Genomic DNA, 18,843 nt, shown 5'->3' with positions numbered 1-18,843 from the left:
GGGTATGTTATACATCACTCTGGATAAGAGTTTTTGCTAAATGCCTGTAATGTAATGTAACACACAACACCATTCCAGCATAATAACAGAAAATATTCGATCCACATTCACTACATATGAGCAACCGCGCGCTCTGATTGGCTACTCTACTACTATGAGGCTATCAGCTCATATACTGTGAGCAGAGAAAAACAAAATGGCGGAACGTTTTGTTGAACCAACGGAGGACACAATAAAAACTCTACTTGAAAACAACCCCCCCCCCCAAAAAAAACCCCAGAAAAAGCAAATAAATATGGAATAAAAATATTTGATGGCAAGTGTATATTGTTTTTATTTTTCAAGAATTATTATTATTGCATTTTTCACAAATTGCTGCTGTCATTTCGCCGGTTTGTTTACATTCTAAGCGGAAATGATTTTGTTGGACGTTTTGTATAAAGTTTTATTGATCAAATTTGCAAAAAATAAAAATGAATGTGGATAGAATAAAAGTTATTCCACTCAATCTCGTCATACATTGCTTATAGCCAACTTCGCGCCTCATCAGCTATCAGCTCATGTACGACTTGATTTCGTGGAATAACTTATCGAGTTTTCAGTGTGAGTGAGAACGGACTCTACGTCTTACCAGGAAAAGTCATGTTACTTGTGAAAAAGGAGACACATGAAGACTCATCCTCGTCTCCTGCACAGTCAGGTTTGCCATTACAGGCTTGCTCCAGGGGGATGAACTTCAGTGACTTGGAGCAGAAGAAGTATTTACTTCGAACAAGTTGGGCGACTAAGTCATGGCATTAAAAGTGACAGAGTGATGCAGAGAGAGAGAGAGAGAAAAACAAAACACTCTATTTAAAAATTTGAAAGGGAAAAGTGTTAATGAATGACACTATATGATTAATGGTTAACTGTTGTTCAAATAAAAAACAAACTCACTTAAATATCCAGCCACTACCAGGATTCCCAAAATGATCACAACACAGAGGATGGTGATGAGGACCCTCTTCCTCAATACGCACTTATTCCCTTGTGACTTTGTGGCTGGCATGGGCTTTCTGTACTTGCCACGTTTGGCTACACCTTCAAGAGGAGGAGAGAACCGAGTCAAATGGAGAGGTTCCTCACAGTTTTTAATGACAGATGTATAAATCTTGAGCAGGAAGGCTGTTTATAAGGTTTGAAGATTACTAAGCACACACATACTTTACCTTGTGTTTTTAGCCTTGAGTTTAAGGGTGTAGTGCTCTCTTCAGCAGTCAAGTTATTCGCCTGAATGTGGAAAGAATGCCATTAAATTATTTACTGAATGCAAAATAAAATTGCAAAGCCTAATTAAAGTTCATTTTACTTTCACACCCTGCTATATTTCACAGGTTCCAAAAACACTTGGACTTTGTTCATGAATATCATCCTGCAGGAAATGACAACAAATATAAAGAACTGCAAATCTGCAACTGAAACCACTTTATATGTCTGGATATGTTTCTGAAATTGTTCGAATTATGTATCAACATGTGTATCCCAGAGGATTGTTGATACCCACGAATGTGGATTGTGATATGGACGTGTCATATGGTATTTCTACACTGGTTATGTTTTGTCACGATTGAACTGTACTGCGTGACATGTATGGCATTTCTGAGCACAGATTCCTGCCCAGGCTAAACGCCATATCTTGCAACGTGAGCAATAATAAATGGATGGATCCGCCCCATGACTCAGATCTGTTCCAAAATGTGATGGCTTCTTCCTTGGCCCATGATACACCCTTCTACCATACATACATTATCTGTAATCGCTTATCCTGTACAGGGTCGCAGGCAAGCTGGAGCCTATCCCAGCTGATGATGGGCGAGAGGCGGGACAAGTCGCCAGGTTATCGCAGGGCTGACACATAGACAACCATTCACACTCACGGTCAATTTAGAGCTACAGTACCAATTAGCCTAACCTGCATGCCTTTGAACTGTGGGGGAAACCAGAGCACCTGGAGGAAACCCACGCGGACACGGGGAGAACATGCAAACTCCACACAGAAAGGCCCTCATCGGCCGCTGGGCTCGAACCCGGACCTTCTTGCTGTGAGGCAACAGTGCTAACCACTACACCACCGTACCGCCCTGATTGCATTCTGTTAAAATCTAATTTAACTGTAATTTGTTTTGTGTGTGTGGAAGAAGTAAGACAAATGATAATAGTTGTTTCATGAGCAAGAATTACCTGTTGGAGGAAGTGAGGTCATGGAGCAGTGCTGTGTTTAACTTGAAAATGAAATTTTCCTGTTCATGTGCTGTTTAATGTCACAAATTACAGTCTGAATGCAGTGCAATCTAAAACTTGCATTATATTTTCTTTCAGATTGATCTAACATTAAAAACCTGACCCTTAAATAATATCTGTACACCTCCTAGGATATGGTTTGCTTCAATATTTCAACATGAACATGAGTACATCAAATCAGGTTTGAATTATGAAATACAAATTTCAATTCGTTCATGAAACAGAAGTTTATTAGTATAACTGATTTTTTACTTTTTTATTTCTGTATATTAATATTTCTAACTCTGATTTGGCCTGCATTTCTGTCTTCATACAATACATGGCCAAAAGTATGTGAACACCTTGCAATCATATCCATACTGTATGTGGGTCGTCCCCAACCGTTTGCCACAAATTCTGAAGCAAATAGTGGTCCAGGATGTCTCTGTATGCTGTAGCATTAAATTTCCCTTCAATGAACTCAGAAGCCCAAACCGGTTCCAGCATGACAATGCTCTTGTGCACAAAGCAAGCTCCAGTTTCACCTGACCTCACTCATGCTCTTGTAGCTGAATAAACACAAATCCCTACAGCCACACCCCAAAACCTAGTAGAAAGTCGTCCCAGAAGAGTGGTGCTTATTATAATAGCAAAGGAGGATTAAATCTGTAGTGGGACATTCAATAAGAACAGATGGGTCTGATGGTCAGGTGTCCACATACTTTTGGAAATATACTCTATATTAATTGGAGTTTGTCTGCACTGCAGAATTCACAACCATTTTTGACAACGTTTGTAAGATTTTAGTTCCTTTGCACAGATTTGTGTTTTGGGATTGTTTTCTTCTACTTATCATCTGATTCATCTCTCTCTCATTATCTCTAGACACTTTATCCTTCTACAGGGTTGCAGGCGAGCTGGAGCCTATCCCAGCTGACTATGGGCGAGAGGCGGGGTACACCCTGGACAAGTCACCAGGTCATCACAGGACTGACACATAGACACAGACAACCATTCACACTCGCATTCACACCTACGGTCAATTTAGAGTCACCAGTTAACCTAACCTGCATGTCTTTGGACTGTGGGGGAAACCGGAGCACCCGGAGGAAATCCACGCGGACACGGGGAGAACATGCAAACTCCACACAGAAAGGCCCTCACCGGCCACGGGGCTCGAACCCAGACCTTCTTGCTGTGAGGCGACAGCGCTAACCACTACACCACCGTGCCGCCCTCATCTGATTCCTACTTCTCTAAATATATAAAAGTAATAAATGATTACTGGTTATTCCACATGGAGCTCATACCACAGACACACTCAGAAGAGTAACTGAAACTCACTATTCGAATGCGTCAGAAAATCTTCATCAAGGTTCTGCTGAAATGCTGTAGGTCGCTAATCTCTCTGATATCTAATCTAAACCAATGTTACCGCAATCATATTCATCAGTGAAACATCATCTTGTTTTAATTAGCAGCAGCACAGTCTGAGTAAAGAGACTCAGTTTTTACTCATCAACCAGGGAAATTTGGATCTGCTCATTCAATACCTTTCACTTGTACTAACCAGTGCACTCAATCACCCTCAAAATGGATTCCTGACTCAATAAATGTTCTGTGGTTGTGTGTGACAGGCTATGACATAGTTGAGTGTTTACCATTCTGCATACAAACAATGATAAGAAAACACAGAGTGAACAATGATCAGAATAACAAAAATCGTCTTTGTTGTTTTTTTTTTTTTATCTCTTTCCTAGTACACTACCATCTGTTCTCTTTTATTGTGACAGTACGGGAACTGACCTGACATTAGTGTTGACGTCATCTACAGTAGGTTCTTTGCTTTATAAAGGTTTTAAACCCATGCTTAATGCCAGTTATGGAAACGTTATGGCCATCTGCTGCAAAACTGCAGGAAATTGCAGGAAATATTTTAGCATTTATTTTTAGGGTTACTCTTGGTTACTGATCAGAAGGTCAGGGTTTCAAGCCCTGAACCTTAACACCACTGAGCTTGAACAAGGCCCTTGCTGGGATATGGGGAAAAAAAAAAAAAAAGTCAGTCACTGTGCTGTAATGATTTATATATGACCAGTAAATGCTTCGTCTTCTTTTATTATCTTCCAAAGTATAGATACATTTTAATACACTATATTTATAACCATAAAGACACTACAGTTAACATTTTGTATGAAAACTAAAGTTTTTCCTTTTTGTGTGTCATACTGTAATTCACATTAAAACACAATAGCAATTTCGTATACTTTTTCTTTTAGTTTACTTGTTTAGGTTGGTTTTAGTCTGTGGAAAATATTGGTTTTCCTATGGCAACCGTATGTGGCTAGCAAAAAAACAAAACAAAACATCTCGTTGCTCACTGTTTGCCAAAGCAATGACTAATGAAGAGCTGTGTTCGTACAATGCGTTCCAGACAGCTTTGACTCAAATTAACCACCTACTTGTGTCTTTTCAAAACAGGTTTTCAAACTGTCACAACAAACAGACAGGTTCAATGCCTTACATCTTCACCTTCTGGTGTTTTTCCACATTTGTGCCACAACTTGGAATTCAAATGGACTTCATTTGGATTTTTAATTTGGATTTTATTTACACAATGGGGGCGGCACGGTGGTGTAGTGGTTAGCGCTGTCGCCTCACAGCAAGAAGGTCCTGGGTTCGAGCCCCGGGGCCGGCGAGGGCCTTTCTGTGTGGAGTTTGCATGTTCTCCCCGTGTCCGCGTGGGTTTCCTCCGGGTACTCCGGTTTCCCCCACAGTCCAAAGACATGCAGGTTAGGTTAACTGGTGACTCTAAATTGACCGTAGGTGTGAATGTGAGTGTGAATGGTTGTCTGTGTCTATGTGTCAGCCCTGTGATGACCTGGCGACTTGTCCAGGGTGTACCCCGCCTTTCGCCCGTAGTCAGCTGGGATAGGCTCCAGCTTGCCTGCGACCCTGTAGAAGGATAAAGCGGCTAGAGATAATGAGATGAGATGAGATTTACACAATGGGCTTCTTTTATCAGTCGTTTAGTCAAGTTGTGTGTAAATGTTTGCACAAGCCAAAATAAACTAATATTTTCTGTTAGATTTACAAAAATTTCAGAAAGGCTGATTTTCTTCGTACGTGTGTGTGGATGTAAAGTGCAATCATTTGCATATAGTGATGTCCATAAAACTCCATAAATGCTCACGTGCACAGAGAGCTGGGAGCATGAAATGAACTGTCAGGGTAAAGGCTGAAAGACACAAGTGGACGGTACATTGACTCACTTCTATGCCAAGAAAAATAACAACAATTATAAATAAGTGAATAGTAAATCTTCCAACAGCTGAAGTGTTTGTTTACACCTTATGAGTCTGTGCAGAGAGACTGGCCAATTTTTTGTTTGTGTTGGCTGGTTTTCTTTATTTTTTACATTCTTTAATGAATGCCAATCATATAAAACTTCAGATTTTCTCCAAATGTTCTCGATGATACTGTTAGTCCCTGAGCTAATGAACTAGCATAAGGATTTGTATTTAATCAGGACAAAACACTTCTGTAAGTCATTCTCAATAAGGGCATCTGCTAAACTCATAAAAATCAGCACTTTATACTCAACAGTATATTCCAGATATAAAAGTGCAGCAATCCTTGCAAATTATCTGAGCTGAAATCAATCAAGTCAGGGTTTATATGAGTTAGTGTTCTTATGCTTAAATTTAAACACGCTCAGGAGCATGATGCACAAAGTATACAATGTACACTGTACTTATTCATGAGGTGACATTGGGCATACCTTCATTTGATTCGGACCACAACCCAGTGGAAATACAGTTTCAACTGTCTTTCAATCAGTCAGAAACCCAGAAAAGTAAAAAAGTTCTAAACCTAAACTCCCTGAAATCAAGCGAAACAAAAATGAAATTCAAAGAGGAAGTGATAAAGAACATGCTGAAGATTACAGGAAGTGATATTAAAAGCCACTTTCAAAATATAACCAGTGCTAGTAACTGTTGAAACAGGCCTCAGTATTCTCAAAGAGGAAGTCAGATGGGCCTTGAGCAAATCTCTGGGACCAGACGAAATCCCGGTCGAAATGCTCGCTGCATTGGAAGACGAGGGTGTCAACCTCCTGTGGCCATTGATCAATTAGATCTATGATACTGGAGAGACTGCAGAAGACATGCTTTAATTGATTTTCATTGCTTTGCCGAAATCACCACAGTAAAGTGTTCCAGCCATCCCACCATTAGCCTGATGAGTTACATGCTGAAAATTCTCCTAAAAATAGTACTTCAGAAAATTTGGCGGAAAATCTATCCAGAGATTCCTGATTGTCAGTACGGTTTCATGAAGGATCGAGGCACAAGAAATGGCATTTTCAATTTGCAAATGATTTGTGAATGTGCCAATGTTCGTCACAAGGAACTCCTTAGAATGCTGAAGAAGATCCAGATTGATGACAAAGATTTCAGAATTATTAAAAATCTTTACGAAAATCAGAAAGCAGTAGTTTGGCTAGGAGAAGGAATAATGGCTTGTGTAGAAATCAAATGAGGGGTTAGACAAGGCTGTGTCATGTCGCCAGGCTTGTTTAACTTGGACAGCGAAATGATCCTGAGAGTACTGGAGGAAGTACCCAAAGGGATTAAAGTTAATGGCAAATTATTTAACAGTTTTCGCTATGCAGATGACACTCTCCTAATTGATAACTCTGCTGAAAGTCTCCAAAGACTCTTCGATACTGTAGTTACTGCAAATGAAAAACTTGGTCTCAAAGTCAACACCAAGAAGACCAAATGTATGAGCCTATCAAAATCTGTATCAGAGTTCAAACCTGCTTGTAAACTCAAGCGGGGGATCAGGACATTGAGCAAATATCATCCTTCAACGACTTGGGCATGTTAATAACTTCAAATGGCCACTGTAAAAATGAAATGCACAGAAGAATTGCTTTAGCCAAGGATGTTTTCAACAAAATGAAGAACTTGTTCACAGATGGAAAACTATCAATTATGCTAAAGATAGGCCTTCTGAAAACCTCTGTGTGGTCCATATTGTTATATGGATAGGAGTCGTGGACCTTCACAGCAGAAACGTGGCGGAATATTGCAGCTGTGAAGATGTGGTTTTATCGGAATATGCTCAAGATGTCATATATGGATAGAATTACAAATGAACAAGTTCTCCAACGTGTAGGCCAAAATAGACAACTCTTGACAGCTGTTGAACGATGCCAACTTAAGTTTATTGGACACTACATAAGGAAAGGACGACTAGAAGAATTGTGCCTCTGAGGAAGAATTGATGTAAAGAAAGCCTGTGGTTGTCAAAGAAGACTTTACTTGCACAACTTCCAACCTAACCTCAAAAGTGCAAGTGTGCTCTGAAGAGCTGCTAGAAATCAACAGAAGTGCCACCACATCACTCAAACATGGTTTGCCTCAAGCCCAGATCAGGTTCAGCAGTGACAACAACAGGCATACCTACAGTAACAACCTCTTTCTCTCTCTCTCTCTCTCTCTCTCTCTCTCTCCCTCTCTCTCTCGTTACATGTCAATCTTGAGTCACCAGTGATGCTGACTTCTGCTGCTCTCCAGACCTGCCTGATCCATCCTGCTGCCCTACGTCTGGCTGGAGTCTCATTGCCCCTGTGGAGTATGGCCCCATATGGACAGTCAAGAGACACACTTGGAAGATGGCTCTGGACACTTACAGTTTTGCAATGATGGTTTTGGACTACAATCACCATGATAACTTTTAGCCCAAGAGCATTAGCTCAAAATTGAGTCCAACCCGGAACAAATTAGTAACAAGCTGAATTTTTCAGAATATGTTCAGAATACCCTTAGGAATAACATACTAAAAGTCCCCGGGAATCCACCTTGTGCTCTCTGAGAAATTCAAGATGGCGTCCAAAATGGCCGCCGATTGGAGATTTTTCAATATCTCAGGGATAAAACATAATATAAATGCAATTAAAATGTTAAATTATATGTTCTCTCATACAAGCAATGCAAATTCACCATTGTCACACTGTTAAAATTAAAATTAACCAAGATTACAAGGTCATTAATGTGGAAATTACATGGAATTTGATGGTTGACATGATTGACAGATTAGCTTAGTAGGCTACCTACATACATGAACATAATGTAAGACAACAATTAGACATCAATTTCCTTAATATTTAGTGCATCTTTAAGCTTTGATAAAATATTAAAGGGAAATTAAATTTGAGAACTCTATCTTCTAAAACTACAATGGCAAGCTGTTTCAGTACACTTCTTCAACATTCCGGCGACTTTCATGACAAAAAGGTCTGCCTCAATAAAAGCTCTTGCTTATAAACAATGAGTAGACTTAAACACTTCTCAGTGCCTCAGTTGTAATGCTTGGACCTTTGTTGTACCATCAATGAAGTGGGGAATTTATTCAAGCTTGTTTAAGGGTGGAAAAAAAATTAATCTTTGAGTTTCTAGCGCCAGTCTTTACTACTAGCAATGCCAGTGTGTTCGGACAAAAAATGACTAAACTCAGCATGACCTTTTAAAAATGACTGAACTCAGCATGACCTTTTAACATGCCATTTTTCATTTTACACCACCAATTTACTTTAATTAATATTAATGAAAATAAGTGCTCCAATCCCTAGTAGTTGTGTTTGTTGTTTTGTGAACAGAATAGGATGATACGGAGTGAACGAGTAACCAATGGATCCACACTATACACAAATATACTGTTATAATAATGTGTACATTGTTATTATATAATGTTAATACACAATGTAATTAATACACACATGTTGGAATTTACTCTCCTACCCTACAAAACATATATTCTGACCTTTTAATTGCATTAATATTTTGTTTTGGGCCTGAGATATGGGCAGATCTCCATTTGGCGGCCATTTTGGACGCCATCTTGAATTTCTCAGAGAGCACAAGGGGGATTTCTGGGGACTTTTAGTATGTTATTCCTAAAGGTATTCTGAATATATTCTGAAATTTTCAGCTTGTTACTAATTTATTCCGGGTATAACCCTATTACTCCTGGGCTATTTAGGACTGCAGTTGTCATGAACAGTTTTGCACTCAAGTTTCCATCAATGAACAGTCGATAACTTCAACGTAATTGACTTCCTGTTAAAACTAAAATGAATTTCCTGGTTACACAGTTGTACTTTGTGACTCGATAGGACACAGTTATAAAAGTGAGTTATTTATAATCATGCTATCTGTTATCAACCAAATGAAGATGGGTTCCCTGTAGAGTCTGGTTCCTCTTGATGTTTCTTCCTTGTGTCATCTGAGGAGATTTTCCTCCCCACCACCCTTCAGGCTTCCTCATAAGAGATAACTTTATTAGGGATAAAATTCGCTCACATGTAAGTCTTTATTTATCTGTAAAGCTGCTTTGCGACAATGCCAATTGTTAAAGCACTACACAAATAAACTTGACTTGACTTGTTTCTTCTGAAATTACAGGCATTTCAAAAGCAGACATGCAGGACACTGTATGCTCAAGGATCCAATTTGTCTTATTCTGTCTCCCTGATCATTACAGCTTGATGGAGTTAGAATTCCATGAGCTCGGAGTTAAATTACTAAAGTCCAAGATTGCTTGATTTAGATCAGGGGTGTCAAACTCATTTTGGTTCAGGGGCCACATACAGCCCATCTGATCTCAAGTGGGCTGGACCAGAAAAAAACTGCAAAATAACCTTTGTCAACTCCAAATCTTTGGCATTGTTTTTTCAGTAGGCTATGCTTTATGCTTCAGCCTACATTTGTAGCCTACATAATCAATGATCACAAGGGATCTAGATTATTACACATTTATTCACAGAGAGGCCAGTGGATTTGAAATAAAATGCATTTCACTCTCAAACAACTGGTTTATTTTATACAGTTGAGTGAATACATTTTTACATCTGACAACCTGAACCAAGTCCCCACACTAAACTCAAGTGGGAGCTATGAAGAAAGTAGCCTAAACATCCTGCCTAAAAATGTAAATGTGCAAATTTATGAAAAATAAAATAAAATTAACAAACATAAAAGTTATAGCAGTGCATGAGCAATACGATTAGGCTACATCAGATCAAACTATTTTGTAGGCTAGGCCTACTGAAGCTGAGAATGATATACTGCACAATATTCATTGTCTTTTAAAGTGAAACCAGAGTAATCTTATTTTCAAAAGAACTGCATTCTTCAGACTGCAAACATTTGTGAACATTACAAGAATTAGGCCCAGGCCTTAATGCTAATTAACCTTCCTCCCCGCTTTCTCTCACCAAGTCTATTGGCTGCTGCTGGCTCCTGACACTTGCCATCTTTTAGCCTTCACGAGGGCATCAATATCAGGTTTCAAATCCTGAGTAGCAGCACGTTTCACAATGTCATTCAAGGGTGCGTTTGATAACCTTGAGCGGTGCTTTGTTTTGTTGAGGTTCATAACAGAGAATGCCTGTTCACAAAGATAGGTAGTCCCAAACATGGATAAAACCTTTGGAGCCAGGGATGTTAATTTGGGGTACCCTGGCAAGAGATATTGATAAAACGTGTCTAAGCCCACCAACACAAATTTCTGCTTCATATCGGAATCACATTACAAGTCAATTATCTCGAATTGGATGTCAGCGGGCATATCAGAAGCATTAACTGTAAATGGTGAGCAAAAAAAGGCAAATTCATCCTCAAGTTCACTGAAAACCTGAAATCTCCACTCGAACTCCTGCAGCAATTCTGTTATCTTGTCTTTGTACTGATCCAAATCAGCATTATGTTCAGTCTTACGCATAGTTGTGAGCAATGGGAAATGAGAGATGTCACTGTGTGTCAGCAGGGGTGTGGTCAAGCGCCGGTCTGTGACAGGAGGGCGGAGTCAGGGAAGGTAAGTGGCAGAATCACTACACCTGACGGCAATTAACCTGTGTTTGTGTGTCTTCCCAGTGACCGTGCCCTATTTAAGGAGGGAGAGTGAGAGCAGAGGAGCTCATCCCTGGACGAGACGCTGGTGTGTGTGTCTCTGTGTGTTTGAGATATATAGATTGTTAGACTGAAAAGTGTGGCAATAAAGCCTCTGGTTACACCTGATCTCTGTCCTGCCGTCCTCTGTGCTCCACCCACACGCATTGAACCATTACACACCGTTAGATAGCTGTGTCTCCCAGAGTGACAGTTTCAACTTGAATGCGCGTATGCTATCATAAAACTGAGTGACAACTTTTCTGCGGCCTTGCAACATTTTGTTAAGATTATTCAGGTGCTGTGTAATATCCACCATAAAGGCCAGATCCCGCACCCATTCCAGGCATTTAAATTCCTCTACTGGTCTGCCCTTTTTCTCCATGAACTGTCCAATTTCCTCTCGTAGTTCAAAGAAACGCTTGAGTACGGCACCTCGGCTTAACCACCGTACTTCAGTGTGGTATGGTAAGCCAGCTGGAATGTAATTATCACTGAGAAAACAGTCAAACTGACAGTGATTCAGACCTCGCGCTCTGATGAAATTTACAGTTTGCACAACCACACTCATAACATGATCCATTTTTAGTGCTTTACAACACAACGCCTCCTGGTGCAAAATACAATGAAATGCCCAAACATCTTGTCCTCCGTTTGTGGCCTGCACTTTCTCTCTGAATTTTGTTGCAACGATGCCTGCCTTTCTCCCGACCATTGATGGGGCGCCATCTGTAGCCAAACTAACAGCACAGGACCAGTCCACTCCGACCTTGTCCAGCACTCTAACAAGAGAGCTGAATATGTCATTCGCTGTTGTAGTGTCCTTCATAGGCACGAACTCAAGGAACTCCTCAGTGACAGTCAAAGTCTCATCAACACCACGAATAAATATGCACAGTTGTGCAACATCTGTGACATCGGTGCTCTCATCAATTGCAACCGAAAATGCAATAAATGACTTGATTTTGTCATTCATTTAGCTGCCCAAGTCTCGTGAGAGATCTTCAACCCTATCTGCAATAGTGTTCCTTGATAGACTAATGTTGGCAAAGGCAGATTGCTTTTCAGGGCACACGACTTCTGCAGCCTTCAGCATGCATTTTTTCACGAGTTCACCATCAGAAAATGGCTTGGATGCTTGCACCAACTTGTTTGCAATAAGGTAGCTAGCTTTCACTGCTCCATCACTGACCTCACGACTGCAAGTAAATGCAGACTGCTGTTTCTTCAGACCAGCCAACAATTCATTTATTTTCTCTTTTCTTAATTGTCCATACAAATTGTGAAATTTTTCTTTATGATGAGTCTCATAGTGGCGCCAAATATTATATTCTTTGAGCACTGCAACCTGTTGATTACATGCCAAGCACACTGGTTTTGTATTCACCTCTGTGAATAAATAATACTCAGTCCATTTTTCCTGGAAAACTCTGCAGTCTATGTCAACTTTTCTTATTTTTGACAAAGACATTTTGGTAATGGACACTGTTGATAATTTTGATAGCAACTTAATAGTGGTGAGGCAAGACTGCCATTCATGGAATCAGACAGCATATCTGGGCACATTGCTAAAATGTGCTGTTTATTTCCTGATCTCTTGTTATGTCTCATCTCATCTCATTATCTCTAGCCGCTTTATCCTTCTACAGGGTCACAGGCAAGCTGGAGCCTATCCCAGCTGACTACGGGCGAAAGGCGGGGTACACCCTGGACAAGTCGCCAGGTCATCACAGGGCTGATACATAGACACAGACAACCATTCACACTCACGTTCACACCTACGGTCAATTTAGAGTCACCAGTTAACCTAACCTGCATGTCTTTGGACTGTGGGGGAAACCGGAGCACCCGGAGGAAACCCACGTGGACACATGGAGAACATACAAACTCCGCACAGAAAGGCCCTCGCTGGCCACGGGGCCCGGACCTTCTTGCTGTGAGGCGACAGCGCTAACCACTACACCACCGTGCTGCCCCCTCTTGTTATGTCAGTGCTGCTTTTTTTGGCTGCCCCTAGCGGCTGAATTGAGCATTTCGGTTATTTCTTTAAAAATTCATAAGTCATCACAGGAATGGGCTAGAGATTTACTTTTTTTTTGACATCCTTAGAATTTTTTTCTCTACAAGTCTGGGGCCGGATAAAACCATCTAGCAGACCGGATCCAGTCCGCGAGCCATATGTTTGACACCCCTGATTTAGATTGTTTTAAGCAATTCATCTGCTGATTGGCTTATAGTTCCACAGCTAGCTGAACAATAGCGCAGTGCAATACATTATGACTATTGCAGTAAACGTGTTGTTGCACGTTTGTGTATTTGTCCAGGAATTCTTCATGTCACATTGTTCAGTATGGTGAAACTAACAGACCAGTCAAAGACAATTCACTGATGTTTTCAGTGATCATAGATTTTGCTGGTGTGTTGTACAATGCCACAAATGGCTGATAAATTAAAGGAAAAATCTACAACATGTATCTTAATGAGGTGTTGGGCAACCACAAGCCATCAGAACAAATTCAATGCACCTTGGCTACAAGGCTGTGGAACTGTATTGGAACTGTTATTTCAATGCCTACCTACCTTCCCTTAGACATCTGCAGGTTTTGATACCATACAGTGGTGCTTGAAAGTTTGTGAACCCTTTAGAATTTTCTATATTTCTGCATAAATATGACCTAAAACATCATCAGATTTTCACACAAGTCCTAAAAATAGGTAAAGAGAACCCAGTTAAACAAATAAGACAAAAATATTATACTGGGTCATTTATTTATTGAGGAAAATGATCCAATATTACATATCTGTGAGTGGCAAAAGTATGTGAACCTCGAGGATTAGCAGTTAATTTGAAGGTGAAATTAGAGTCAGGTGTTTTCAATCAATGGGATGACAATCAGGTGTGAGTGGGCACCCTGTTTTATTTAAAGAACAGGGATCTATCAAAGTCTGATCTTCACGACACATATTTGTGTAAGTGTATCATGGCATGAACAAAGGAGATTTCTGAGGACCTCAGAAAAAGCGTTGTTGATGCTCATCAGGCTGGAAAAGGTTACAAAACCATCTCTAAAGAGTTTGGACTCCACCAATCCACAGTCAGACAGACTGTGTACAAATGGAAGAAATTCAAGACCATTGTTACCCTCCCCAGGAGTGGTCAACCAACAAAGATCACTCCAAGAGCAAGGCATGTAATAGTCGGCAAGGTCACAAAGGACCCCAGGGTAACTTCTAAGCAACTGAAGACCTCTCTCACATTGGCTAATGTTCATGTTCATGAGTCCACCATCAGGAGAACACTGAACAACAATAGTGTGCATGGCAGGGTTGCAAGTAGAAAGTTACTGCTCTCCAAAAAGAACATTGCTGCTCATCTGGAGTTTGCTAAAGATCACATGGACAAGCCAGAAGGATATTGAAAAATGTTTTGTGGACGGATGAGACCAAAATCAAACTTTTTGGTTTAAATGAGAAGCGTTATGTTTGGAGAAAGGAAAACACTGCATTCCAGCAAAAGAACCTTATCCCCTCTGTGAAACATGGTGGTGGTAGTATCATGGTTTGGGCCTGTTTTGCTGCATCTGGGCCAGGACGGCTTGCCATCGTTGATGGAACAATGAATTCTGAATTATACCAGCGAATTCTAAAGGAAAATGTCAGGACATCTGTCCATGAACTGAATCTCAAGAGAAGGTGGGTCATACAGCAAGACAACGACCCTAAGCACACAAGTCGTTCTACCAAAGAATGGTTAAAGAAGAATAAAGTTAATGTTTTGGAATGGCCAAGTCAAAGTCCTGACCTTAATCCAATCGAAATGTTGTGGAAGGACCTGAAGCGAGCAGTTCATGTGAGGAAACCCACCAACATCCCAGAGTTGAAGCTGTTCTGTATGGAGGAATGGGCTAAAATTCCTCCAAGCCGGTGTGCAGGACTGATCAACTGTTACCGGAAACATTTAGTTGCCGTTATTGCTGCTCAAGGGGGTCACACCAGATACCGAAAGCAAGGGGTCACATACTTTTGCCACTCACAGATATGTAATATTGGATCATTTTCTTCAATAAATAAATGACCAAGTATAATATTTTTGTCTCATTTGTTTAACTGGGTTCTCTTTATCTACTTTGAGGACTTGTGTGAAAATCTGATGATGTTTTAGGTCATATTTATGCAAAAATATAGAAAATTCTAAAGGGTTCACAAACTTTCAAGCACCACTGTAGATCATGTTATTCTTTGAGGTAGAATACAAAAGTTGTTGAATTTAAGTGAACAGCTCTCTGCTGAGGTCTTATTTATCTGATTGCTACTCATTTATAGATGTAAATGGTGATCTGACATGACATGCCACATGCCATATTACCTTCTACTGCTATCCTGAAGACACACAGCTATATGTTTCAGAAAAGTCAGATGACACACATGCTCATGTAGATAATATTATTAGTATAACCTTTTTCAACTCAGAAATATTGAGTGAGAGTTTGGTCTTTTATGATACTTGCTTTAATTAAAAGGTGCAGATTCTTTATTAGTAACTAGAATAATGAAGGGTACTGCTTTTACAAAGCCCCCCAGTGATGGTGCAACCTTCAAATTAGGGTTTGGGACTCATGCCCCTTTTCCACCAAATCAGTTCCAGGGCTGGTTCAGGGCCAGTGCTTAGTTTGGAACCGGGTTTTCTGTTTCCACTGACAAAGAACCGGCTCTGCGGCCAGAAAAATCGGTTCCAGGCTAGCACCAGCTCTTTGCTGGGCCAGAGGAAAGAACCGCTTACGTCAGCGGGGGGGTGGAGTTGTTAAGACCAACAACAATAGCAAGATCGCGAGAGGGCGCCATTTTTAAATAAGCGACGAGATATCATGGATGCAGTAAAGCAGCAGTCATCCATTATTGTTGTTGTTGCTGCTTCTTCTTCTTCTTCTCCGTGTTGTTGTTGCATCGATGTTCGTGCCAAGGTTTATGCAAATGCAGCGACGTAACTGACGTATACAGTAACGTAATGACATGGCTCCCCTTAGCACCCTGTGCTATGGAAAAGCAAACTGGTTCTCAGCTGGCTTGCAAGTTGAACGAGTTGTGAATCAGCACCAGCACTGGCCCCGAACCAGCCCTGGAACTGATTTGGTGGAAAAGGGGTATCAGATACTTTTTTTCTCTTTGGGAAAGCTCTGGAGGTTTCCCGAAGACCCTGCAGATCTGGCGGGTTCATGAGCATGAAGTGTTCTGAGTGTTCTGGGATGTTTTGATGTTGTTGCCCCCCAACTTCACTGAGGTCTGTTGACATTGAAATAGTGACTGCTGGACCTCAGACTGCCATCATGCCTGTATTACCTTCTAGGTCTCCTTTTTAGTTAAGCTGTCACAGCTAGTCCTGCTGGAGTCTCTGCTTGCACTTTGGTGCACGGTTCTTGCACTTCGCGTTCTATGCAAATCTTTTTACACAATTACGAAACAAGAGTAAACCAAATAATCAGTTTTTACAGTTTGAGTGAGTCAGTGAGTGAGAGAGAGAGAACAGGTTTTTAGGTTTCTCAACACATGGATCTGCCAACAATGGACCTCATGTATCAATCATTTACAAAAATGTCCACTAGATTGAAAAGGTTTTGGAAATGCTGATTTTCTTCATACTTGCATGTCTAATTGTGTCTGATACAGCTCATTTGTGTTCATTGCACAAGATGACAACTAAACTACAAAAGAAAAGGAATTCTTCAGAGGCAGAATAGTCTTTTTGTTGTTCTGACTTATATCTATGAAACCAGAAAAGGCCAAATCCTCAAGACAAATTACACAAAAGTGAACTAGTAAATGTGAATTAAGTGGGATAAAAAGAAAGAAAATGTTTTAAACATGAAAACGGAGTACATGAATACATGCAAAATAGCCTATATGACCAAAAGTATGTGGACACCTGACCATCACACTCAAATTCTACTTATTGAACCATGGCCACTGACATGGAATTGGTCTCCTCATTGCTGCTTGAGCAGCCTCCAGTCTTCATGGAAGGATTTACACTCACTTTTGGAAAGTGTCTGTGGGGATATGTGTCCATTCACACACAAACAGTGTAAGTTCCATACATGGATGTAATGGCAGGTGTCCACAAACTTTTGGCCATATAGTGTCGATGATTAAAAGTGATGTAAATCAAGGTTTACATTAGTGAGTCTTCTTATATGTAAATTTACATATAGTCAGGAGCACAAGTTGGATGCACACATTTTTGTGAAATTACAAATTTTTGTAAATATCAAATTTCATGTGGAAATACTTCGACAGATGGCAAATAAATCCAACTTGATCGATGAGGAACCATTGCAGACTGCTCAGAAAGGACCGCTGTACTCACCTCATTTGACCCAATCACCAAAATATCAACAAAAAAAATCCTGTCAAGGAAGATTGCAGATATACTTACTGTAGGCAGGTGATTATTTCTGAACATGTCACCATGAGAGATTTCAAATGTATCGCCTTTTAAAACATTATATGCAGCATAAAAAAAATTAACAACTGTGTGTAATCCTGCATCTAGAGCACTGACACTGTGCTGTAGGTACAGGGGGTTTTGCATACTCTTTGCATACAGCCATAACCAACATTAGAGAAATGGGAACTGGCACAATTCTGTTAAGAGACTTCTCATGTTGTCATGGCAGGACTACAATTCCCATCAGCCACTGCACCTCACCTGATCAGGACACTCATGTCACATGACTATTTGCACCTGATTTGCATTTTGCTGATTTCCATGCTGATTTATTTAAGCCATGTCTTCTCCAGCACTTGTTGTCTAGCTTTTGTCATTGTTTGTTAGACCCAGTGGGCTGTGTGCAGGTCTTTTGCCATGCGCTCATAGTTCATGTTTTTAAGCTTTGTGTTCATGTCATGTTTTGTTAAAATCTCTGACTCGTGTCATTTGTTTGACTTGGTTTGGGTCACTGAAGAAGTAGTTTTAGAGGAAACTACAACAAAGCATCACATGCTGCTGCTGTACCTCTATATTTAAATAATATTGGCTGGCTTTGAGTGGTAGATTAGATAAATTCCATCCAGCTAGCATGATATTGAGTGAGTCAAAGAGGAGATCAATATCATGTTAGCTGACTGGAGTATATCTGATGGACCATGAAAAAAAAGACAGCCAAGATTATTATTATTATTATTATACATACACACACTTCATATCAGCATTCTCAAAGGCCAACACTAGCTTACCCGTGACTTGGTGCTGTTAGCATGGCAGTCCAGTTACCCTCCAGCTGGTGTAGCGTTGGGGAAGGCCAATGCTAGCACAGTCAAGACGAATATTATTATAATTTTCCATGTGTAATTTACTTACTTTTAAAATCAATATTAACAGTTACACAGAACGGCACGACCTGGCAGCCAAAATTCTCTCAATCTTTTGCTTTTAATGAAGCAAACCTCGCAGCCATGTTTGTTTACAAATTGTCACTGTCGCTCGCTAATGTGGAAGTTTTACGTCTCCGATATGTGACATCGTATTGTCTTGACAATGTGCAATATTGTAACAATATTTCACGCTCATTCCCCATTGGGAAGCGATATACAAAATGATAATATTGCATGCTATCAATAAACCTGCTATAAG

At 40.3% G+C, this 18,843-nt stretch overlaps 1 protein-coding gene across 6 annotated transcripts in view; it reads right to left on the bottom strand.

The window, feature by feature from the left end:
• The window catches only part of LOC132900886 (transmembrane protease serine 4-like), a 62,745-nt gene that overhangs the window by 26,128 nt on the left and 17,774 nt on the right, over nucleotides 1–18,843 (bottom strand). For 2 of the 6 annotated variants that reach the window (XM_060943225.1, XM_060943227.1), the window contains exons 1-4: nucleotides 17,647–17,753; nucleotides 1,209–1,269; nucleotides 937–1,080; nucleotides 632–784 (exon numbers count right to left, since the gene is read on the bottom strand). In XM_060943225.1, coding sequence (XP_060799208.1) covers nucleotides 632–784; nucleotides 937–1,080; nucleotides 1,209–1,269; nucleotides 17,647–17,673 — 385 coding nt within the window. In that variant the 5' untranslated portion in view covers nucleotides 17,674–17,753. Of the gene's footprint in view, nucleotides 1–631; nucleotides 785–936; nucleotides 1,081–1,208; nucleotides 1,270–17,646; nucleotides 17,754–18,446; nucleotides 18,518–18,843 lie in introns of those variants that run through there. The other 4 variants (XM_060943230.1, XM_060943228.1, XM_060943229.1 and 1 more) reach the window with 3 other exon arrangements.

The sequence above is a fragment of the Neoarius graeffei genome, chromosome 16 (genome assembly GCF_027579695.1).
Source record: "Neoarius graeffei isolate fNeoGra1 chromosome 16, fNeoGra1.pri, whole genome shotgun sequence".
In the NCBI taxonomy this organism is placed as follows: Eukaryota; Metazoa; Chordata; class Actinopteri; order Siluriformes; family Ariidae; genus Neoarius; species Neoarius graeffei.
Note: the sequence above shows the minus strand (reverse complement) of the source record. Positions and strands in the feature narration are given on the sequence as shown.